General features: G+C 39.5%; 4 protein-coding genes across 8 annotated transcripts in view; 2 read left to right on the plus strand and 2 right to left on the minus strand.

Moving 5' to 3' along the window:
* Positions 1-197: 197 nt before the first annotated feature.
* On the plus strand, positions 198-1,698 carry LOC122404986 (transcription termination factor 3, mitochondrial). Its single transcript, XM_043409429.1, has 2 exons — positions 198-1,336; positions 1,404-1,698. Exons 1-2 carry the CDS (start codon positions 364-366, stop codon positions 1,679-1,681), a joined length of 1,251 nt encoding a protein of 416 aa, XP_043265364.1. The 5' UTR covers positions 198-363; the 3' UTR covers positions 1,682-1,698.
* Positions 1,699-2,205: 507 nt separating this feature from the next.
* LOC122404988 (endoplasmic reticulum-Golgi intermediate compartment protein 3) lies at positions 2,206-5,409 on the minus strand. Its single transcript, XM_043409430.1, has 8 exons — positions 5,166-5,409; positions 4,594-4,752; positions 4,405-4,521; positions 4,286-4,326; positions 4,128-4,192; positions 3,828-4,054; positions 3,607-3,735; positions 2,206-2,547 (listed from the first exon to the last, which is right to left on the minus strand). The coding sequence occupies exons 1-8, from the start codon at positions 5,335-5,337 to the stop codon at positions 2,210-2,212; spliced, it is 1,248 nt and encodes a 415-aa protein (XP_043265365.1). The 5' UTR covers positions 5,338-5,409; the 3' UTR covers positions 2,206-2,209.
* On the plus strand, positions 2,608-3,746 carry LOC122404989 (reactive oxygen species modulator 1). 2 transcript variants are annotated; one of them, XM_043409432.1, is made up of 3 exons: positions 2,608-2,945; positions 3,189-3,325; positions 3,395-3,746. In XM_043409432.1, the coding sequence occupies exons 2-3, from the start codon at positions 3,195-3,197 to the stop codon at positions 3,501-3,503; spliced, it is 240 nt and encodes a 79-aa protein (XP_043265367.1). In that variant the 5' UTR covers positions 2,608-2,945; positions 3,189-3,194; the 3' UTR covers positions 3,504-3,746. The 2 variants fall into 2 exon arrangements, with proteins under 2 accessions (XP_043265367.1, XP_043265366.1); XM_043409431.1 differs by having other exon boundaries at positions 2,658-2,922.
* A 436-nt stretch (positions 5,410-5,845) lies between the features above and the next one.
* LOC122404621 (MAGUK p55 subfamily member 2) overlaps positions 5,846-25,127 on the minus strand; it is a 28,219-nt gene continuing 8,937 nt past the window's right edge. For 2 of the 4 annotated variants that reach the window (XM_043408750.1, XM_043408753.1), the window contains 6 exons: positions 13,823-14,119; positions 12,607-12,843; positions 10,740-11,214; positions 8,915-9,249; positions 8,347-8,421; positions 5,846-7,876 (listed from right to left, as the gene is read on the minus strand). In XM_043408750.1, coding sequence (XP_043264685.1) covers positions 7,700-7,876; positions 8,347-8,421; positions 8,915-9,249; positions 10,740-11,214; positions 12,607-12,843; positions 13,823-14,119 — 1,596 coding nt within the window. In that variant the 3' untranslated portion in view covers positions 5,846-7,699. Of the gene's footprint in view, positions 7,877-8,346; positions 8,422-8,914; positions 9,250-10,739; positions 11,215-12,606; positions 12,844-13,822; positions 14,120-19,043; positions 19,474-25,127 lie in introns of those variants that run through there. The other 2 variants (XM_043408752.1, XM_043408751.1) reach the window with 2 other exon arrangements.

Below are 25,127 nucleotides of genomic sequence, written 5' to 3' on the forward strand. Positions count from 1 at the left end.
ATAAAATGAAGGAAATTATCATATAAAATAGTAAAATATGGTAATTGTATAATTTTTTACTTGAAACATGTTGAGTAAGTTGATTTAAAGTCGGAAATTCGTAGGTTTGGTTCAGGATGCGTGGAGGGAGTATGTTCGTCGAGTCACAGGGAGTTAAATAATCGATCTATCGAAATATTTTAATAGAAAGTCGAACGTTGTGTGTCATTTCTAGTATTTACCGTATTTACGTATCCATAGTTATAGACAAGTGTAGTACTGTGCATAATTTCATCAGAAAATTTGCATTTCTACCTGCTATTTATCATGTCAAAAGGAAAGATATAGATAGTCTGCAATGCCATGAACATTTTAACGTAAAATATGGTGTTCTTACAATCGCGCGTGCTATTATGCTTCTTGCGTTCGAAAGCTACAACTAGAAATCTTATTTCTCGAAATGTTTCCAATAAACCGCCACTTTCCTTTTGTTTTAAAATGGGTATTGTTGATGATAAATGGCTAAATGAAATTTTAAAAAGAAGGCGCGAAGAGAACGACGTTAAACCTGACAGTACAGGTTATGTAGATAATTTAGAAGATCACGTTTCTGTAAACACTGATGTAAACAATAAAAATAATAGTAACATAATAGAAATATCGGACAACTCACAACACGAGGATCTTATTGCATTCTTAGAAAAAAATAAGCATAAGTGTAACAATACTTTAGAAGATATAAATGTACCAGGACCATTTGATGTTTGCACAGAAGATCTTTCTCATCTTGGACCTTGTATAGAACCGACATATAATTTTGCAGCATTTGCCGATAAATCATACACAATTCAACAACTAGTTAAATTAGGAGTAGATTTACATAAAATAGAAAAACAAAGAGAAGCGGTAGAACTGCTTCTAAGCTTGGATTTTGATAAAGATGTAAAACCATACTTAACGTTTTTAAATAACTGTGGCGTAATAGCAACAAATTTTGGTAAATTCATTACCAAATATCCTACAATTTTCAAAGTGGACATGGACGATCTTCACACAAGAATAAGATATTTAAGGGCGCACAGTTTTACTCCGGAGATGATACAATCAATATTAAATCGCAATCCTTTATGGATGTCCCTCTCAACGAAAGTATTAGATTATAGATTAGGTTATTTTCAACATGTTTTCCAACTGAATGGTCATAAAATAAGACTTTTATCTCTACATACCCCGAAGCTTGTAACGTATAATTGGGATCATGTAAAAACGAGTACTTTTGTCATAAAAGAGGAAATGGGTTTCAATCTAGAAGAAATGCAACTTCTCTTGCTTAATCGAGGACGTTTGTGGCTCGGAGGTAAATATTAAAAATTGAATTTTACATAATTTGTTCGGACAAAAGAAATTGTTTACTTTTATTTCAGGCAGGGGGAAAATAATTCAAAGTTTCAATTATGCTCATAATGAAATGAACTTATCGCATAAAATTTTATCTCGGCAATCGGAGATTTTAGTATGTAGAATGTGCAGACTCGAGCAAAGGCATAGATTTTTAGTAGAATTAAAAAAGAACCAGTACGATCCTTTGAAACCATTATACGTATCGCCGGCAGCTGTAGTCGCCGGCACTGATGTAGAATTTTGTAAAAATGTAGCAAAAAGTTCTATTCAGACGTATAACATGTTTCTAAAGTCTATGTAATGTTGAAACAATAATTTGCGCAAACAATTACACTTTCAATAAATATTTACATTCATATTGTTCTATTTTTTTTTAGCAGTATAATCTTTATTATGTTTATATCTGTCTCTTAAATATTAAATTTTCTAGATCGTCTATAGATCTTTATGTACAAATTTTTATATTTTTACACGCAAGAGAGATTCATCCGTCGAGATCGTATTATTCGGGTCATTATAAAAAAAAAAATCGGAAAATGTTCCGAGCGAATAATTCACATTAGTGTTTCTCAAACTTTGACTTTCCGCCGGTATTATTAATAAAAGAAAATTACCGTAACGAGCATAAAAAAAAAATACGCGGTAAAAATTTTAAAACCTTGACATGCACTTTTTTTCTTCAAAGAGCACAAGGTCGTCTAAGGGTTCGTAACCAAATCGAGAAACATTGGTTCAGATCTTTTTTGTTATTCAATTATTAGATAGAAGTCCAAACTATAAAACCTTCCGACCTCCCATAATACTTTTCATATCTATTCATTTACCTACTTCAATTGTATTTTCCTAATTCTATCTTTTTCCGTATCGCCCTGACCGAGTGATACAACAACGAATCGATTAGTCCGGCGACTGTGAATACGCCACCGATGATCGCGCATGTGTTCGTCGCAAAATGGCCGAACGACTTCGCTTTTTCCGTGAATTTAACCATCAGCGGGCTCAGCTCGTAGCTGAAAAATATTCCAGGCATTCCTGACTCGTCACTGAACGACGACAGCTGTCTGGAGTGTCGTGTCACAGAGAACTGATTCGTTAATAATGTCGAGCCATCGGCGCGAACGTAGGTTGTAGGCACGATTTTTATGTAATGGTAAAACGTCATCGCCCCTGAAAAATAAGAAAAACAACGAAACGTTCATGTGGAACTTCAGTCGAAACGATCCGTATCAGTACGCAGCAAAAATGAAACCAACGGATTAAACAGGTCAAAATTGAAAGTGAAAGAACTTTCGATAAGTTCGGCACGACGCTTAAAGCATCCGATTTGCAAATTGAATTGCCCGCTGTTGAGAGTGACGTCACAAGGAACGGAAGCACTGATCTCTTGTGTAGAAAGAAACTAACATGGCGCCTTTACCGTACGAACCTGCTGGTGCAATGTGTTAAAAGAATTTCGTGCGAAGAGCTTGCAAATCGCAATATAAAGAGAACTACACCGGGACGAGGATACCAATTCGAAATTTTACAACGGGCGCTTAAATTGTGAGTGATGCTAATCGTAAAAGGTATTAATAAATTCGTCCGTACGTGAAATAACTAAAATTTACTCGAGCCAAATTTTGAATAGACAATAAAGATAAATGTTTTATCCCGGATCGATTATGCTCCGTGAATTTCATGTCAAATGATATATCAAAAATTTGATATACTTTTTCTATCCGCGCAAGGAAATCGTAATAATTTATCGATCATAGTAAATCGAACTGGTTAAGGGTAGCATGTATTTCTATCCAAAGGTATATTTGTAGATTAAAATGCCAGTCGTACCAGGAGGAGTGTACCAACAAGGTCCTTCGTGTTTCGAGAGGATGAAAATGGGTTTCATGATTGGATTTTGTGTCGGCATGGCCTCTGGTGCTATATTTGGGGGATTTTCTGCGCTTAGGTATTTATTTATTATAAGTAAACCCGAAGGATATTTTAATCGAGAAGGTAATAGAACGTTTATTGTCAGATACGGATTAAGAGGGAGAGAATTGATAAACAATGTTGGGAAAGTGATGCTTCAAGGTGGTGGAACGTTTGGTACATTTATGGCCATTGGGACTGGAATACGGTGTTAGTACTAGAAGACTGTTATGTTCAAAATTTAGGATACAAAGGATTGTAATGCGAGTGCATTTTGTTGATTTCTTAATAAAATATTTCTAAGGAGTACAGACATACCTTCCATTGCAACTACAGTGGTGTCATCCATAGGATTTGTTTTTCCTGGAATGTTCAACCCAAAACTTAAGTGGCGTATCTTGTGGGTCATGTTGAATTGTGTCATCTTGTACGGTCGAACATCGTGCACTTTGAACGATATTTTAAAAAAAGTAGAAACATGTTAGAAACTTTGGAAACATTAATTTAAGTAAGAGGAAGTGGACACGTGTTTCACTCACCATGTGTGTGATCGACAGAGAAACTATTGCCAGGTGCAATATGAAAACTTCCTCCTACTCTATTTACCTCCATGTAACCATAGATTTGGCATCCTTGGGTAAAGGCAGTTTTCATTTTCTCTACGGAGTTGTCATTCTTGCATTGTAATATCAATTCTGGATCAGAAGGTGGCGCCCACTTTTTTTCTTTGTACGCTTTCCTTACATCTTCGCAAGTGTTACAACATCTATAGGATCAATTTATTTAATTGTATTCACATTTTCCATAAAATATATTTATAAATTTTTGTAATATCATACTTGATTTTTTCGCTAGCAGCCCCATAACAATCCCCACATATTTCGGCAGTAGTACTTTCAGCTGTCTGTAAAAGAGTACGGTTTTTTCAACTATAACTCTAATTTCAAAAGTTAGGATGTAAAGATCTGTAGAAGAATGTAGTGAATAATTTAGATACCTTTTCTGTCAATTTACTAAGTGCTTTTGTATCAGTAATATCTACAATACAATAAAAAAAAATATCTTAATTTTATGTCGTTAACCGTAAGTCTTAGTTCTTTATGGTTTTACACGCACCGGTTTTTTGTGGTTCTTCTATAGGTTTACCGGTTAAGTCTAAACGTCTTTTAAACATATTATGTTCTATTTGTAAATGCTGTTCACCGGTTATGTCTATGGCATCTATCGATAAAACTGGAATGCATTCAATTTAATACACTTGTTACCGTTATCAATAATAGTTTACGTTAGATAACATTCACTTACGATCACAAGACATTGTAGGAACTATCACGTCCAAATTTATTCTTAATTTAGAGCCTCTCGACGTGTCTACAAACAATTCTTCGCTCAAGGTAGGCGTGAGATAATAATTTACTTCGGATAGAAACAAAATGCCCATGATAATCGTGCTAATGATCGTTACTGAAATCACACATGGCGTACACGGTAAATATACGAAGGTTATACACTTTATTTACGGTCGTTCAAACGTAAACAATAAGCATCGATCGTAGGTTCTAATAAACGTGTTGTACAAAAATTAGAACGATGCTCCAGAGAATGACAGTAAGTGGTAGTGATCTTCATGAAAGGACGAACCAACGAAATTTTAGAGCTTTATTAAAAAATATTAAAATTCTAGGTTAGCCGCGTTTAGCCAACGTGTTAAACATGACACGAGCATCAGCTTCGAAACAAGAAACGACAAATTGTTCAAAGATTTTTCGGTTTTATAACTCTCTTGAAAAACTCGTATATAAAATTATTAATAAGTATAGTGGTAATACAATTGACAGGCGGTATTCGTGTAAATTTTGACAACTGTAACACTTTACCGAGGGCACCAGTAAAAGTTCGCACGAGAATGTCCGCCTCTTCGCGCACCTTCGGGTGCACGTCCAGTTGTCGTAATATTTGCATCTTTAATCGACTAAATGAACCCGTTAATACTGATGGAAATTGCACCCAAATTTTCTTTCTGACGTGCTGACTTTTCCCGCAACACATACGCGACAACGAGACCAGTGCAGTGTTACCAGACGGCAGACCGGTGCCTAGAGGAAACTGCCCCTCCACTTATGCATACCAATGCACGAACATGTGTACGTGAGCTCCTGCGTTTCGGGCAGCTTCAGGAATTCGAGAAAAAAAGGCGAACGTAAGCCTCTCCTTTTCATTCTCGTTAGCTGAAAACCGGCATACACGTACACGTGGCTGCGCATAGCGTGTGTAAGCGGAGGGGCAATTTCCGTTGTCCCGTCACTCTGATTGGAACAGTCTTAGAAACGCGGCAGACGGCAGAACGCCATTGGTCGGCTCCAACGCATCGGGCACGTAAACCAACCAATCGTTTTCGTTCACTTCGTCGATAAAATTCATTTGAAATTGTACGTCATGCGAGAAGCACTTTGCGAGTTAACAAAGATGTGTTTCAAATAGGTTGAAGATCGTTTGGATCGGGGACGATAGGAGCGACAAAGAGGTACCGTTGATTCAAATTCGTAACGAACGCTCGATAAACTTTATTCTGACGTATGTGACGCGACAAGATCGGAACGTACCGATTGTGTGTACAGAATGTCTCGCAACTGACGTGCGTTACTGCGTGCATACGTGGTCGGAGCATTAGAAAAAAACCGTGTTATCCGTCGTGTCTCTTACATAAAAACTCTCGTGTATAATAAGACAATCTCGTCGTCGACATAGTAGGTCTTTGTGGCAACTCCTCGGTTAAAGGATTGCGCTGTTTAAGGCACTCTATGCCAGGAATACGTTCAGCGTGCACGAGCAGTACATGAAGTACAGAGTACGTAATGTTTTATTACGTATCTATAAAAAGAAGTAAAGTATCGCTTACGGTAAATAAACGCACATAAGTGTATGCAGGCTCGTGGTTTCGAGGAAAATTAGAAAACTAGGCGTATCCTAAAATTAATTGGACGGCGGTCTAATGCTTACTCTTATCGACCCATTCGACGTCTATCAGTTTCTCTGGGGAATGTATAAAATTATGTTATGTCGACCGTCTGTAACCATTGCATAACTTTCGAGTTGACTACCCATTATTTACATTTTTAAAGTCTGATTCGACAGAGCTCCGGTTTCAAAAACGGTTAGAGCCGGGCAAATTTTATTTTGATATTGTGACGTATACTTTTCTCGTCAATAAATAGTATTTACGGTACGTGACGAGTAGAGATGGGCAAAATTCGTATCCGGATAAAAAGTCGAATAACGAGAAATAAATGAGTATTCGTTAATTATCAAGAATATATCAATTATAGAATGAAACATTTCGCAACGAACAGATACAGATTAAATTGTTATGTACGTTGGTTTTATTTATCTGTTATTCGAATACAATTTTGCCTGTCCCTGGTGAGAAGAAAATTACCGGGTTCTGACGGTGGAACGGGTCGTGTCGTAAACCTAAAACAAAATAACGTAAATGCTATGATTGTACTTGCTAGAAACGAATGAAGAGGTCGCCACCGGGCAGCCTCGGCGACCTTCGTAGCCCGTGCGTTTCTTCGAACGGAAGAAAAGGAACACAGTCTGTGAAGATTCTCTTTTTTTTTTTAAAATAGACTCGTCCATCCATCGTAACCACTGAATTAAAGTATCTATACACTTAATCGAGGCAATATACAACACACTAAACTCTCTATACATATAGTACGACCATAAAACAGTTGCATCGCACGAAGTGCAGTGCAGTAAACACAATGGCGGCGAGGATACACTCAACATTGAGCTCGACGAGCTACGAAGGTCGCTGTCGCGTGTTCCTCGGGGCAGTAATGATTCGCTTGCTCGTTTCCCGCTCCAGTTCGTGATATCTACGATCACTTCCTCGTCGAGTCGACCCAAATCGTGGTTAAAATCGTTGTCGAGTCAACCGCCCGACCAGGGCACGTCCACTTTTACCTTCTCTTTTCACTGTCATGGCGGTCCTTGCTAATTTTCCATGATCGAGGGTGTCTAGACTCAATAGTATGTGATCTTCTCACAGTTTATCCTCAGTAAGGGTTGCGTTCCAGGGGGGGAGCTTAATGTAATAAAATATCCTTACAATCGTTGCACCTATGGTCGAGTAGGTCTTCCCAAGATCCGTTCCTTCATTACTAGTTATTTAGGGGCCCAACAACCCCCTGGCAGTGGTGGTGTCAGGGGGTAGATCGTCGGTTAAAGACTACTCTCCATGAAGGTCCAATCCCTGGTTGCTTTCGTTGGTATGTTTTTCAGAAAAATACATGGTGATTTGTACTTCTTCTTTAAGTAAACAAAGTAAACGCAGGATGAAAAGACAGGCAGAGGCGTGGTGGGTTTCGTCGAAGTCCTCGACCGGTCAGTTGAGTCGACAAGGAGTCTAGTAGATCCAGTTCACGGGGACCCATTGGTGTTCAGTGGCCAACGCGTCCAACGCGGCGATCACCTGTCTGAACGTGTTGTCGAAGTCCTCGTTCACGATCACCAGGTCTATGTATTTCTCGTAGGCGCGCTGCAGGGCCGCGGATTCCTCTAGCGTTGATTTCAGATCGTCCTCCTATCAGGCGTAAACAGAGTTGTAATGAACATTTACACTTTGGTTTCGTGATGTCGGAGCGAGACACTCGGGTGCAGTTTAGTCGAAACGTGTCCTATCACGCGTGTGCAGCGACTGTTAACAATTTGGGGTAGGTGCTGGGGTCGGGAATAGATGTATTGAAATATGTTGCATTTTTATCGTTTCTTTAATTTATTATTAAAATTTTATGAAAGTATTTGGGATACAATTGCTTCCAAAGCAGTGTTTTGTTGTATCTGTTGACCTAACGTTGATTCAAGGTAAAATAATTTATGTACATTTAAGTATAAAGATGTTTATACACTTTTGAAAGCAGTTCACCGCAAATATTAATAAAAAAGTGTAACACTGTGTGGTAACGATTTACGAGCAATTACTCTACGCATCTACGGATCAATTACGACAAAAAAAAAAGAAACTGATAAAGTGATAATCCATGCAATACAAACCTCGTACAAGGATGCAAGGGACTCCAGCGTCCTGGCTCTCCTCGAGCTGTACCTGATGGAACTCTGGCGGTCAAACTAGCAAAGCCAACATCAAATACATACGAAAGATTAAATAAAGAACGCTACGTAAACTGGAGGGAATGTACGCGAGCGTGTAGAGATATTCCGAGTAACGCAGACAGAAACAGCGTGTGTCGGTCTCGTAACAAACTTTTTTTTAGGAATGGTACGAACGATCCCGTGGGACAAATCAATCGGATCGTTTTAATAAAACGGGGGGATGGTGCATGCGATACATTTACAGTAAACTAAATTACACTGCAAACAGACTGGCAAGCAGGGGGGATTCTCGAAACGCTGCAATCGTAAAACGTTTGATGGCTGTGTTTGTTTTAAATGAAACGTCTGCCACGTTCGTTGCAATAATAATGCCGAGGCGGTATACAATATTTTACTCATACAAAGTCGCATTCTCGATAACATTACTCGTATGATTCGTAGAGGAAAAAAAAAAGAAACGAATATGTTATATCGGTAAGAGGAAGCGTAACGAGACCGTACTAATTACCGTTAAATTTCGACTGCTCGCCCCAGTCGATCTTCCAAGGTCGTACAGACACTTTAATTGTTCCATCCCCGGGGCGGCAATGAAAATTACGTATGGCATGAACTCCGTACTGTTGTGAAGGATTTTTAGAGCGGCTGGACTACAGTCCAGCACGCACATTTTCCCAGCTCTGATCAGATCGCGAACGGAGTCCAATTTCGTTCCGTACAAATGGCCGACGTGTTCTCCGTACTCGAGATACCGGTGCTCTCTGATATCGGTTTCCATCCCCTCGCGATCGGTGAACCAGTAGCTCTTGCCATCCTCTTCGAGCACTCTGGGCGGTCGTGATGTGTCTACGTACAAACAGTTTTCATTTTCGTCAGAATAATGAAGAGAACTACCTTAACCAAGATATGATTTTTCTGCTCGATCTAAAAATAATCTAGCCAAGAAACATTTTAATGGCAGATTCTGCGGGCCAAAATAAGACGAAAAACAAGAATACTAATTTGTTGGTTGAGGCTTCCTTAGAAAGTTATAGAAACATTTCCGTCCACACGGTATACTTTCGGTAAAGAATTTTTTTCTCGAAAGTACGTAGGATTTCGGGGGTAGGTGTATTCACCAAAAATGATCGTAATTGACTCCCCCAACCGAAAATAATTTTTTCAGAATGATTTGAAATTTTTTTTTCTCGCCGAAAAATTTCACATCTTCTCGAATTTTTTTCTTGAAAATGCGCAAGATTTCGGGGATATGTCTATTCACCAAAAATGAGTGTAATTGACCCCCGCAATTGAAAATAATTTTTTCAGAACGATTTGAAATTTTTTTTATCCGTCGAAATATTTCACACCTTCTCGAATTTTTTTCTAGAAAGTGGGTAGGATTTTGGGGGTATGTCTATTGACCAAAAATGATTATAATTGATCCCTGTAACTAAAAACATTTTTTTTAGAATGATTTGACAATTTTTAGTTTTGTCGAAAAATTTGTCCACTTTGTGAATTTTTTTCTCGAAAATGCGCAGGAATTCGGGGATATGTCTATTCACCAAAAATGAGTGTAATTGACCCCCGCAACTGAAAATTATTTTTTCAGAACGATTTGAAATTCTTTTTTTCCGTCGAAATATTTCACACCTTCTCGAATTTTTTTCTAGAAAGTGGGTAGGATTTTGGGGGTATGTCTATTCGCCAAAAATGATTGTAACCGACCCCAGTAATTGAAAATAATTTTTTCAGGACGATTTGAAATTTTTTGTTTCGCCGTAAAATTTCAGCAGCTATCCCCTGGGTCGATTTTTCTTAAAAATTCGTTTTTCATTTTTAATCAATGTGTTTGACGTCTTACGGAAATGTTGTTTAGTAGTTTTTTGTAGGTATTCGTGAGCTCTACTTCCATACTAAATTTCATCGAGATACGTTTACTATTGTAGAAGTTATGGACGTTTGAAGATGGGACAATTTTTATGGGGGTTTTTCTCATTTCACGGGATTAAAAAACAACTTTTCGAATATTCTTGGAATGTCTACATATTCTGCACCAAAATACGCGCTGTTTGCACTTTTGAACTTTAAAATCCTCGAATCCGTTCAGAAGTTATAGTATTTTAAACATTTACATGAAATTTCGAGGAAGCATTTCTGCCCAGAAATGATATTTCCGGTAAAGAATCTTTTTCTCGAAAGTGCTTAGGATTTCGGGGGTATCTGGTCGAACATCCTGTACAGTTATAATAGTAACGAGAGGTCGAGGAATAATGAAAGTTACGAGAGCAAAAAGAGCTTTCCATTGGTAGAATCCTTGATAGGATCCTCTTAACAAAGATGTAAAAGCTTACATGGAACGATGGTGCCAAACTTGTCAGGATCGCTGTTTATCAGTCTGTTCTTCAGCGTCCTGCGACCCACGCCTCTGGGGCCAACAAGGGCCAATGTTTTGCGCCTGAAGGGCGGCATCCTGGCCACCTCTTCGTAAAGAAGCAGCTCCGCGCCATCGAACTCCCCGTTAGACTTGGACTGATACATCTTCCTCTTTTTCTTTTTAGATATCCTGGTGCCGCAGATGCTGATCTTGTGGACGAAGTCCGCCTCCGGGGGCACGAACGCTTTTCTTCGTTCCTCGAGCTCCAGGGACGGGATCAGGCCCGGTGGACCCAGGCCCTCACCTTCCACTCGTCGAGCCTGCCACCAGTTTGGGTCCGCTTGGTCAACGATCTGCAGCACGTCCCCTTTTTGGAAGGGCAATCCGATCTCCCTGCACGGCAGAAGGGTGTCTTCTGACGGATCGTAGTCGAAAAGCGCCCTCATGTAACACTGCAATGGAAAATATCGGTATCAACGCGAAAAGAAAACTCTGGAGGTTCGTATTGCATTTATCGAACAAAAAATAATCCCAAGCTCGCATTCTACGATATTGAAATACTGACTTGATAATTGGTAACAAAGAAACCGTTTCTCAAGGCTAATTTTATCTTTTTAAAGTGACGCTTTCTTACGTACTTCTTACGTAAAACGTTTCACGGATCTTTCGATCGTGTTTACTTTTTCATTGCATTTTTTACATTTTCATGTTCCACGAGCGTCATTTTCTCATGCATCTTTATTCTCGCTTCTGGTTTTTCATTATTGAGCGTATTTTTTTAGCATTTCATTCAGATCTTTACGTTTCGTTCCTTCTTCTCTTACGTTAAATAGCTTCAGCCGTCTGTTTTCTATGTTTCATATGATTATATTTTAGAACTAGTTATCTTTTGAAACATCTTTTGTTTGCATTTGTGTTTACTAGTGATTTGTGATCGACACCCAATGATTCGAAGATCCCCCCATTTTTAATTTACTTCACCATTACCTACGAAACAGACGAGAGTCTCAAAGTGTTACTTCATTTGTTTCTTCAACGTCGACCGTTATATTTAGAATACGGCAAAAATAGCCGGACGTCGGGAAAATTTGATCAGCAAAGTTGTAAAATCTCCTAGTCTAAATCTAATTGCGCGAAGAGCTCCGCGTTGAGAGATCGCCGGCAAACATTGCCACGCGTTCCGAACGCCGGCCATTACGTTTCACCGTAAAAACTTTTAAGAGCGAGATGGATTCCATTAACCCGTAATTTATAACATCGTTCGCATAAACTCAGACCCTCCGAGCACGTTCACATTTTTCAAACTCCGTAAACCGATACCAACATCATAAAATTCGGATTGTTCACTGTAAACGGTAGCCATCTTGAATACTACACCACGAGAGATATGAAATATTCATATTTTCAATCATTTTTGTTATAAAATCTTATCGCCTCAGGTTGAGAAACGCTGCTGCAGATTATATACATATTTTTCGGTCCATTTGTATTTATAAACATTACCAATACGAAGGTTTGTTATCGTTTCTGGGGAACGATTCATAGAAAGTGTAATACACGTGGCGCGATCACGTTGGCAGAAAAATGGGAGTCATTTCCAACGATTTTTACGGTAAGAAAATAAATCTCGGGCAAAGAATACTTTCAATTCATCCTTTTGCTATTCAATGTAATAAATCTGGACATTGATACAGCTATTGCGATAATATCGCCATAGATTTTCTACTATTTGTGCAAATTTTTGTTTCCTCGATTCAATTAAATTTAAATTAACGTTTTACTCCATCGAAAGACTGACGCCAAAGTATCAAAATTCCTCCGCGAACGTCATTCCGACGACTCACCGTAGATTTCAAAGGACGGTTCGCGTCGATGGCTATGCCAGGCGCCAATTTGAGCGTCAGGTTCTCCTTCGCCTCTTGAATGGCCTCCTGAAGCTCCTCAGGATTGCGAACGTCCTTTCCGTTCACTTCGAGGATCACCTCGCCGGACCTGAGGAGTCCTTGGCGCGCTGCAGTGCTGCCGCCTAGAATCCTGGCGATTATCAAGTTGCCAGACTCGTCGACCTGCACCGTTAAACCCTGTGCACACACGTAGAAACTCAATATTTGTCGAGGCGTTAAAATCTTTGGTTTGGCAACTATTAGATAGATAAAAACGTTGAATCGCGTCGGGATTATAAACATGGATGTCTTCGATGTCTGACGATACCCGTATTAATTCCTTCGAATTCCTTTCGACGCGTTTTCTCTGGTTCTCGACGAACGGAGATACACCAGACGGGGATCTCGGGACCCACGTGCTGGCGTCGAATCGCGATCGCGACGATAATAAACGCCCCGGAATTATTTATGAACCGCAAGTGGGATTTCCGTCTTTTCTTCGCGCGAGCGCGAGGCGGGCTCGATTCTGAATGGGAATTCTCTCACGTGATGGCGAACCTCTAAAAGCGGATCGAACCGCGGAGGAAGTCGTCGCGAACGGCTGTTTCTCTTTGTCGATCGCCACTTTCTTCCGTTTGCTCACGCTAGAGACGGAGATACGATAAACTTTCGACTCGAGACAAACGGAAACGTAGTCGCGATAATTGCAATTATTAAAATCGTGAAAACCTTTTAAATGAATCGCTAGGATAATTCATTTTTAATTTTAAAGTTGTTCGAATTCATGAGTGACTTAGTATGGTGGAGGTTTGTTTTCCTGGAAAACTTTTTAATTTACCTTGTAAAACAACTGTGGGGGTCTTGTGGAAAAGGAGAGGAAAGGGGAGGTCTTTCGTCCAGAGTCTGATAATGGATAGTCGGTCGAGCGCTTGTGAGAAAAACGGTCCCTCTGGTGGCGAGTACGGGAAGCTTTAAACTCGTTATTAAAATCAGTCGAAACAATAATAGAGTCGAGCAATGTACAGGGTGAGACATTCCAGACAGGTCACTTGGATAATTTATATTTTAACGTAGAAGTGAACCTTTCAGTTTACCTTGTAAAACAAGGTAAAATCATTGTAAAATCATTTCAGTAGCGGGTCACTGTAAGTGCTTGTGGTTTTCGATAAAGTCTCACCAAAGGTTCGTCGGGTTGTCTTCTTAAACCGACCATTCTGACAGCCTCTGTCCTTTCGTTGGTGGGCATCGTTAGCGGGGGCGGTTGGGGCTTCGACGGCGTTTCCTTCCGTTCGACGACGGCGTCGTGCGTCTCCAGGAGCGCCTTCAGGTGCGAGGAACGCAACAGTCGCGACAGTTCGCGCGCGTTTTCGTCCCGTGAGTTGCGGAGAGCGTGGCAAACCTCGTCGACAATGTCACAGACGGACGAGCATACCGGTTCCACGTGGAGAGGAGGATCCTCCAGACGTTCTTGGACCTGAAACAGTTAAGAGGAATCTTTCGAAACTGGTTTTCTGGCCCAAGCAGCCTTCCTTTCAATCCCCGACCAATTTCGGAATAGTTCGCTCGGGATTTTTGGGAAACGTCTGTCAACAAAATTAATTTTTTTAATAACAGAGTTTCTGTAGGACTTAATTTCTATTTTATTCGAACGTTAGAATCTCGAGCAATCGAATAATCGAGTCATTTTGAAAATTTCTGGGAGTAGACACTGAACCGTTGCGTTTATGGAACACCCTGGCTCGAGCGCTCCGTTCGATGGTGTTGGTGTACGATCAAACCTACAAACAGAGAGTGGCTTTGCCGTTGCCAGTTGTGAAAGTCGAAACGGGTTTCCGCGTTAAATCCACCGTACGAGGAGACTCGGTTGTTCTTTGTCCCTCCCGTGCAACGCGAGAGAAACTGAATATCTCGGCATAGCCGGATCAACGGTTTCTCGAATGCCTCGCTAACCAATGGATTTGAATTTCAATCGCGCCAGAAACGAGCAAACGCTGTTCTCAAACTTTTTCCTGTTTTACGGGAACAACTTTCGCGCACAAATTCTATTCCATCGAGCTATGCTTAAAATAAGATAATTATCAATCAAACGACGTGAAAAAATTCTCGATCTTTTTAGATATTCAGAGTTAGACGAACTCTATTTCCAGTTCTTTGAAAGCAAATCAATTATAAAATGAAGTAATTCGCGTCGTAACAAATAATATAACCGTACAGAAAGAAGAAACAGAGAATATAGTTGAGCAAACTTAGGTTAATAACAGCGTACGTGTCCCACCTTTTCACCCAACGTATACTTATTTTCAACGGTAAATATCCGTTTGCGTTTTTCTTTTCACTCGATTCCTTAACATACACAATCTTGGCATAATAGAAATTTGTTAATGTAATTACAATCGATCGCGTGAATATACCGCGATTTCCATGGAATCGTCGAGGCAAATTTTGCAACGAATAACACCTGTGTTTGGAAGATCGATGTTCCCCATTTCTCAGGATTTTATTTCCACGTATCCCGGTATTTTTAACGGAACGACGATTATTGTTCCAAGTTGCAGTATTTGCGTTAAAAATATTTCCACGGTTTCTCGATCGTACAAAGATGATTTTTCGAGGGGAATAGTGAACGGTTCGCGAATCTTTCGTGAATTTGTCACCTAAGAGTGTCGGGATCGCCTATTGTGCAACGATGACCCAGTGTCAACGAGGTTTGATTGGATTAGAGGCGACCACGTAAGGCCAGTCTACTCCACGTTCAACCAGCCAATACGCTGTTACAACAATGAAGGAGTAATTACGAAAGTGGGTCGTTCTCAGCGTTTCAGAGCTACCTTCGAGAATGTTTAATACCTGAGCACACCGATGGGGAACGCGATACGACGGACAATCTTTCGAACAACGCGGAGAATAATACCGAGGAAACCATATACTGTTGCAATGATCGAGAAAAAGCAATTAGAATTAACAATTTTACGGGTATCTTTACTAATAATATTCTATCTGGAAACTTTGAAATATGTATCGGTAAAAATTTTGAAAATTGGGTCAGGTATATTCAAAGTGAATTTTATAAAAATGAAGTACTTCGCTATTTTCTGTCTTTGAAAATTAAAAAAAACATAGTTTTAGAATTTTCAATAGTGTGAAAATTTTAAAAATTATGTCAATTCAATCAAAGTGAATTTTATCAAACAGAAGTACTTCGCTATTTTCTGTCTTTAAAAGTTAAAAAAACAGTTGTAGAATTTTCAATAAATATTAGTGTGAATTTTTAAAAATTATGTCAATTCAATCAATGAAAATTTTATCAAACAGAAGTACTTCGCTATTTTCTGTCTTTGAAAATTAAAAAAAACATAGTTTTAGAATTTTCAATAAATAGTGTGAAAATTTTAAAAATTATGTCAATTCAATCAAAGTGAATTTTATCAAACAGAAGTACTTCGCTATTTTCTGTCTTTAAAAATTAAAAAAACATAGTTTTTGAATTTTCAATAAATAGTGTGAATTTTTTAAAATTATGTCGATTCAATCAATGTTAATTTTATCAAACAGAAGTACTTCGCTATTTTCTGTCTTTAAAAGTTAAAAAAACAGTTGTAGAATTTTCAATAAATATTAGTGTGAATTTTTAAAAATGATGTCAATTCAATCAATGAAAATTTTATCAAACAGAAGCTTTTCGCTATTTTCTGTCTTTGAAAATTAAAAAAGCATACTTTTAGAATTTTCAATAAATATTAGTTTGAATTTTTAATCATGTCAATACAATCAATGAAAATTTTATCAAACAGAAGTACTTCGCTATTTTCTGCCTTTAAAAATTAAAAAAACATATTTCTAGAATTTTCAATAAATATTAGTGTGAATTTTTAATCATGTCAATTCAATCAATGAAAATTTTGTCAAACAGAAGTACTTCGCTATTTTCTGTCTTTAAAAATTAAAAAACAGGTTTAGAATTTTCAATAAATATTAGTTTGAATTTTTAAAAATCATGTCATGTCAATCAATGAAAATTTTATCAAACAGAGGTATTTCGCTATTTTCTGACTTTGAAAATTAAGAAAATATATTTCTAGAATTTTCAATAAAAATTAGCGTGAATTTTTAAAAATCATGTCAATTGAATCAATGAAAATTTTATCAAACAGACGTACTTCGCTATTTTTTATCTTTAAAAATTAAAAAAACATATTTCTAGAATTTTTAATAAATATTAATATGAATTTTGAATCATGTCAATTGAATCATTGAACATTTTATCGAACAGACGTACTTCGCTATTTTCTGTCTTCAAAAATTAAAAAAATATATTCCTAGAATTTTCAATAAATATTAGCATAAATTTTTAAAAATATGTATTTAAGAATTCCCTTGTCGCGATGAATCATCATCGAATCGTTCGCAACCGAATGCACGTGCAACGCAGATGGACGATCTATTTTCACGATCGAACGTTGCAGCGATTATGGATCACGGCGACGCGTTGAAATCGCCGCGGAAGATCGTTGATCCTCCCTGGTAGCCACGGATCAAAAGGATCCACGGATGTATGATTTCTGATCTCTCGACTGGCCGCCCACGCGATATAAATCAGCGTCCGACACGCGACATCAAAGAACGCGGTCGAGTCGTGTTTCTCTTGAAAGTCGAGGAAACGGAATATGATTTACGGAGATAGACTGCTCACGATAACTTGGATCATTTTACTCGCGAATAAAATTAGACTCGTGTTTGCGTTGGTCGACCGTTTTCCACCTGTTCAAGATTTTCCTCGACTTCGACATTTTAAAAATACTATCCTATAATATTTACATTAACGAAGACAACGTGTTCTCGTTTATAAGTAGCTTACGGATGTTTACTCAAGTATATATTTTGGTAAAACGAAAATCAGACAGAACTTGTATTGCGGGTGCTTTTTAACCGTTTGCACTCCTATGTCGTTTTGTCAACAATAATTACATAAAACAGATATTCAATTGAATTTGTTTGTTCCTCTATTTGTTTCAATTACCCCATTTTTTACTTAACGTGAATTTCAAATAAAACACTTAGAAGCGTTGGGAGCTACTAGCAACAAAATTCAAATATAATTCGGAGTGCAAAGGGTTAACATTGGCAATTTTTCTCATAAAAAAATGTTAGTTTATGAGAACCAAGAATATAAAAAAAATTTAATCAACGCTGACGTGGAACAAGAATCTCTGTAGAGAATCGAGACACGCAACAGAACGAGTAGGTGACTCTTTGCACAAGAATTCAGGTATCTCCTCCATATGTCGCAAAGCAGTCATTATCACAGGCATCAATTATACCACATTTGTCGCGGGAACAACACCAGAACAGCCGGTGTTCAACGGACGTTACGGTCTATAATGAATTCCTCCGCTCTTCTGTGACGTCCCTGAATGCTCCCACGAAACACGCGAAGATCGTGGCAGCTCGAAAAAAAAAAATAATATTAATAGTCATTCGTTCGCGGCGTGTGTCAGCAGATGTTTCGTTATATCCATACGAACGTTGCACAGCTGCCAATGTTTCCGATAATGGCGCAACGTGGACCCGAACATCGATTAACTCGCGACGAGCTACATACATATGTACCTACATACGTCTTCGCGATGACGATTAACCTATCGACAGAGTAATTTCAATATGGCGCTCGAAGGGAACTGTCTAACGATCGTCACGCGATCTCTGTTTACGAGATCGAATTTTATTGGAACGGAGCCTTTCTCCAAAGGAATTCAAGGACACTCGAAACGACCATCTTGAGCAGCTTAAGACTATAGAAACAATTCAAATTTTTAACGAAACCCTGTTGATTGGAATTCTAAATGAATTTCTAATTTTCAATAAAGAATTTGAAGAAACTGGAAGATCAGCGCTTTCTCTCCTTGCACGTAGAAACCCACATTGGCCCCAACGTTCGAGCAAGAGTATTTAAACGTAAATAGACGCGCGAAAGTCTGAAATTAACAAAATTCCACGATACACGAGACCAACGCTTTCTCTTGCTCATAGACGCGAAGCAGAATTCGCTGGAATTTTTAACGCGAGCCCACCGTCCACGAGACACTAGGAGCTAAAGAGACCCAACCACTTTCCGCCCTCAAGAGTCGTTAAAAGCAAGTAGACGAGTACCTCTTGGAAGCCCTGAACTCACTCCAACGTCCAACGAAAATCCACCATACACGGGACACTAAGGGCCCGTAGAGAGAGATCAACCTATTTGCGCAAGTAGGCAAGCACCTCTCCTGCCTCCCGTGCTTCAATTTTTAACGGAGATCAGACACCGAGGACTAAAGAGATCAACGTACATCTCTCGATTTTAGTTCAATTTTCAGCAAAAACTCCCCCCTCCAGGTATAGTACAACGTGTGCTTCTCGAGTACCTCTCAGAAGTCAGATGTCGACCGGATCCACCATCCTCGGAGTCACCAGGTGTTGAGCAACGCGACGACGTTCAGGATTCTCGCTTTCTCTGCGTCACACGTGCCCAGCAGACAACAGCGTCTTCGGGAGGCGTTGGACACCTCCGGAGGACGAGAATCCAGGTCTTGGTATCGCTATTCCCGACTTGCCTCGAGCCTGGAGAAACACGGAGCCTCCAGAACGGGGAAGGACGCGTCGTTTTGGAGAACGAAGTCGGCCGTTCCGGAACCACTGTCGGCCCGTGCGTCGTTTCTGCCGCGAGTTCGTCGTATTATCGATCAGACAGGGCCGTGGCGGTGCACTTGGCGCGAATATCGCCGGGGTAAACGGCCACGCAGATGCTGACGAAAGGGGTTTTTTCTCGATACGCGACACACGCTGTTTGTTGCTGCTTAGGTAAGCGGCGTCAGAAAACTGCCGCGCCTACTGACGTTTCTTTCGTCCCCACCTCGCCGGACAGGCCGTTCCGTTCAGGCTGTCTGACCGAAACAGGTGGGGGCCCTTCTTCGAATGGTATGCAACACTGCTACGGTTGCGCGCAGGGCCGTGCACTTCGCGGGTCTCGCCAGGGAACCGCCTGAAGTTGACTCTTAACCACTCGACCATCAAACTTTAACAGATTTCGTTATGATCAACGATTAAAAATTTTCGATCCTGTAAACCAACTTCGACTAAATTGTTCGCGTGTAAATTAATTTTTTAAACTGACGTTCGAGCAGTATTTTCCATTTACCCTATGGAGTCAAATGCTCGAACTTTAGAGACGAATGTAGAATCGTACTGAGTTTTTATTTCGAAGGTATTAAGAATATAGGTTTCATTTTGTTTGATGTCAAAAGCTTGTGATGGTTGAGGATATGTCAGTATCAGAAATCGTAATGAAGAATTGGTTGGAGGTCGAATCGTTAATAATTTTACAATGGTCTCGAAAAAGTGTCCAAATGAGATGTCAGTATCAGAAATCGTAGTGAAGAATTGGTTGCAGGTCGAATCGTAAATAATTTTAGAATGGTCTCGAAAAGGTGTCCAAATGAGATGACGAAGAGTGTAGTAATAGAGAAAATTAGTTGCATCGTACTTAAGATTTTTCCAACACCTTGCGAGTCATTATCTACAACGAAGAAGATAGCACGGGGTGTAAACACGTAAACGTGAACGTGGCTTGTCGCGAGGAATGTTAAATATTCTAGGTGCAACATCTAAGAGAATGAGAGAGGGGGTATCCTACTATTTAAGCATTCCGATTGCGTAGAACATGCTTGTACGAAACTGCCACGCACCTTTCGCGAACACGCGACTTTCGTTTCCTTTATTCCTTCGAAAACGTAAAGTCTCTCTACAGAGTCCTACTTGCGTCGATGTTCGACGCGATCTGGGAAAAATGAGTGTGCAATTCGATGAATATAATAAGGTGTAAAAACTGGTCGAAGTCATCGACACCGATCTCGCAACGTAGACCCTTCTCAAGATACACAATAATCCGTTATGCGATACAACGGGATCGTATTGCTGCAACGCTAACGACTGTCGTCGATAGGTTGGCGAACCCTGGGTCGATGATAATCAATGGAGATTCTAACGACAAAAATTCCTTTAATTCTCGATCAAAAACTATAAAAATCTCGATCGTATTGCTGCAACGTTAACGACTGTCGTCGATAGGTTGGCGAACCCTGGGTCGATGATGATTAGACTGCGGATCTTTATGCAAATTCACATTTTTATTAATAGAATTAATAAAATGGGAGCTTTGTAGATGATTGTCTCAACCCCTAAATATAATAATTCGTATCTTACTTTAAGTATTTCTTACATTTTTGCATATTAAATTCTGTAGTTTTTTCAGGATTAAAATTTCCCATAAATGTATAAACATCCGCAGTCTAATGATAATCAATGGAGATTCTAACGACAAAAATTCCTTTAATTCTCGATCAAAAACAATAAAAATCTCTGACTCAATTATCCCCTTTTACTAATTAGATCTGATCAAACTCTGCAATAATTGAAATTAAAATAGAATTTAGATAATATAAATAGATCGAGAAACATCGAAATTTGCATCTTCCACTTGTCAGAGGGTACAAAATGAACGGTAAACGGTTGTTAAAAAATTTTCGTGGGGCCTCTGTTAGAAATGATGGTTTGTTCGAGGCACTTTGGTCGCTGGTTCCGTTACTGTCACTTACACGCGCCTGGATGTCGCACACGCGTTCTCCTCTCCGTCCCTCTGGCCCTCCTCGCGATTACAAAGCCGGTTGGAATTACATCGGTGCCTCGTACACGCGAGCGTACACGCAACACGGCGTCCTCGCGATTTCTGCCAGCGCGCGACGAACGATGACTCCGCTCGAGGAGCCCACGAGACGACCGGCCTAAGACCCCGGGACAATTGCCGGAGTTCTCCGAGGTCAGAACCAATTGTCGAGGATATCTGGCGAACTCGCGGCGAACGATTTGTCAATCTAGAGACCAGGATTATTCACGATCCTAACCCAGACCTAACCCTGACTTCCTGGACGCCCCATCCCGTGTGATTTAACTCGTCTTTCCTGTTCTCGGGAAGCCTCGTTGTTCTTTACGATCTATAAATCGAGTTACTTTACACGCTGATCGAACCAAACTTCTTTTTTTTCATTGTGAACTAAAATTAAAATTTGTTTCGATATTTAATTTCGTAAAATTCACAAATTTTATCTAAATTTATTTCTTGTAACACTTCAACTCGAGAATTAATTTTTCTAGTTTCATAAAGGTAAATCTTGTGGTAGTTGAAGTATTGAAGGCGTACAGTTACTCTCGCGGTGATTCATTATAAAAGAAAAAATGCTTCTCATGTATAGAGTTGTTTTTAAAAGTGGTATTTGATCGTACATTGAGATATTTGAGGGTTTAAATTAGAAGGAGAAGTAGCTGAGGAAGTGGCGCGTTGGAAATGTTGGTGTTCCGTCCGATCATCGAAGTGCAGCACGGTTGGGCGCGGTCAGTTTGGGATGGGTGACCGCTCCGGGGGAAAAAAACCCCGTTATTAGGATTTTCTTTATTGTTTACATTATTAATTCTTCTCTATCTAGTTTGTAATTAGGTATTACTTGCCTTTGGGTTAACATTAAAAAATAAAAAAAACACTATTTCGTAAATAGAAGGGTATATAGCATTTGTTAAAAAATAAAAATGGAAAAACCACAGTTTCCTATCTATAGTGAATCCGTCAATTGTAGTCTATCTAGTTTGTAATTAGGTTTACTTGCCTGGTTAAAATTAAAAAATAATAAAAACACTACTTCGCGTAAATAGAAGGGTTATATAGCGTTTGGTAAAAAATAAAAATGGAAAAACCCCACAGTTTTTTTTCCCCATCTATAGTGAATCCGTCAATTATAATGTATACTTGCTTTACCCAATTAATTTTCTCGAACATCGAGCGGGTAAAATGTTCGAAATTAAAGCAGTTATAATAGAAGGCGTGAGATTGCTCGTTCCCAAAAGTCAATAGACTAATTTTCCGGATCGGATGGGTCAGTTTTCACGGGTATTTTCGTCGGTGGGAAAAGCTCCGACACCTTGCACTGTCTGTCATCGATTTCCATTGTTGGTTCAGCGTCGAGCCGGAAACGGACACCGGCTTCTTAACGACTTTTCGACGCCGGACGGGACTTCTACCTGTTGGCCCCGAAAGAGGAAGATGGAATGCGGGCCCCGACAGGCGGGAGGGGGAAGGGGCGAGCGATCCGGGGGCCCCAACGTCTCGCAGGAAACCGAGGCTGCGTGCAACCGATCGAGACGAGATAATTCGGACCGTTTTTAAACTCCGTAGAGTTTTCTGGAAGAAGAAGCTTCACGGGAAACAGATAATAGCAACTTTCTTGCGGTCGAAGGTTCTTCGAACGTAGTCGTGGAATTCCCAGAGAGATTATCATTACTGGAAATTTAAGAGTTTGCTATGTATTTAATAACTTTCCAAGTTCTTGAGATCTGTAATATTTTTAATATTTTAGCTTCTCGTGTTGATAAAAACTTGGAATTTTACACGTACGAAGTTAAAATGTTTTTGAAATTATGGTATCGTTTTAACAATTTGACTGTCACGTCACCCATATATGGATGACAGAACTTTTAACAGTGGAACTAAAACAATTCTCAAGTTGAAATGTTAAAGAAACTAAATTTTAATGGGCTTCATAAATTTTACTGAAGCTATGAAAACAAGTACTAAGTTTTAAGTTATGTAGTTTACAATTGTCTGAAATCAAAGTTTTGGTCTCGTAAACAATTTTATCGTTCTAAATTGGCGGTCAACGTGTTAAAGAAAATTTGCAACTTTCGTAGCAACGAGGAAGGTAGGTTAAGAGAGGCAGTCGAGAAGTGCTTACAGCGCTGATCTCTACTATAGTCTCGCTTCATAATGATCGTGCAGAGTCTATCGAAAGTATTTTCTTCGATACAAAATTGCAGTGGTCCCGATTTACAGACGCTCCTCGTTTTCTTCGTGGATTCGTGATCGCAGGTTTATCGCGTGGAAAGCAAGACACGCGAGACTCTTAAATTTTTCGCCGCCCACGCGTTATATAACGATGACGAAAGAAAAAGTGACGCGTGCTAGGCTCGCGTCACGTTGGAATCCTGGCGGCGTCGGACAATCGACGCTAATACTTTCGTCGAAGGCCGAGGAGGCGTCGTTAGCGTTTCCACGTGAAATGTGTGTCGCGACCGAAATAATGCGTGGGCGGTGCAAGCACCTCGTGACAACGCGAGCAAAGTTCCGAAAATTTCTGCTTCGCCCGAGAAACTGTTTTCTCGAACACGAATATTTCCGAGAAAAAACGATGATTGTTTCTGGATTCGTGGAACAGAGAACGCTTATAAAAATTCCACCGTTTCTATAGAAACTCAAAATGGTGCACTTTGTAAACAAAGAAAGAAGTTTAATTAGTTTTAGAATAGGTTAGAATGTTTTAAAAATATTGTTAGCTTTAGCTGTTAGTCACGATGGACGGGAACTCTCGTTATTGAGCATGCACGACCTGAATACTCCACTTAACCAAGCACGATGGACAAAAGAACTCGTATTGTTAATTAGCGAGAATTTTTTGCTTCTTCGCGGAAAGAATTAAATTTCGAAAGAATAATCCATGTTTGGAGATTTTAATTTTGTAACCTCGTTTAAAAAAAAAAGCTAAGCTCTTCTCAATGGGGGGATCACCTTGTGCAATCATGGATTTTTCAAGTTTCAAGACGGTTCCTATCTTTAAAGATGACCTAAGGAAACTGATATCTGGAAGGAAGCGGAACGGGTTCAACGGCACGAGAAACTTTTTTACCAGTCGGCCAGGACTCACGCGTGGCCGCGTCATTTTTCATTCTACCGTGATGGATTCACGCGATGGCGGAAATTTCACGGGCAGACGGAAGGAAACCGTCGTAAACGGGAGGCTCTCTATCGTAAAGCCGAGCGCTCGTAGTAAACACGTGGCACGTGCGTGTGCTCCGTGCTTCTGCGTGCGCATGATCGACTACAGTTTGTTTATTCTCGACGGATACTCGCTGTGGAACGTGGTTTTTGATGCAATGAATTTCACGGAATAATAGAAAATTGTAAACTGTACGATGGAACGAACTCAAACGGGAATACGAGAAGCCTAAACTTGCGAGGGACATATTCACCCTAATCCTAATCTCTGAAACAATCATATGTGAACCTTCGATGGTCGCTTATGATGAATTAATTGATGAAAAGGACGTTCAATAGAGAAATTTCAATTACAGTGCTATTTCTTCTAAATTATAGTAAAATTAAATCGAATAGAAATAGGAAAATATTATTGAAGGGAATTTAAAAATATGAAACGAAGAGTTTAGATATGTATTAACGTTTGTGGAATAATTTAATAAACGAACGAAGATCGTCAACGAAACTTAATAATAACGCTCGATGGATTTCACGGAAAAATAGAAAATTGAAAACGAACTCAAACGGAAATATGAGAAGCCTAAACTTTCGAGGGACATATTCACCCTAATCCTAATCTCTGAAACACTCATAT

Source organism: Colletes gigas, unplaced genomic scaffold, assembly GCF_013123115.1.
Source record: "Colletes gigas isolate AHSC1104 unplaced genomic scaffold, ASM1312311v1 Colletes_gigas_Sc00003, whole genome shotgun sequence".
Classification (NCBI taxonomy): domain Eukaryota; kingdom Metazoa; phylum Arthropoda; class Insecta; order Hymenoptera; family Colletidae; genus Colletes; species Colletes gigas.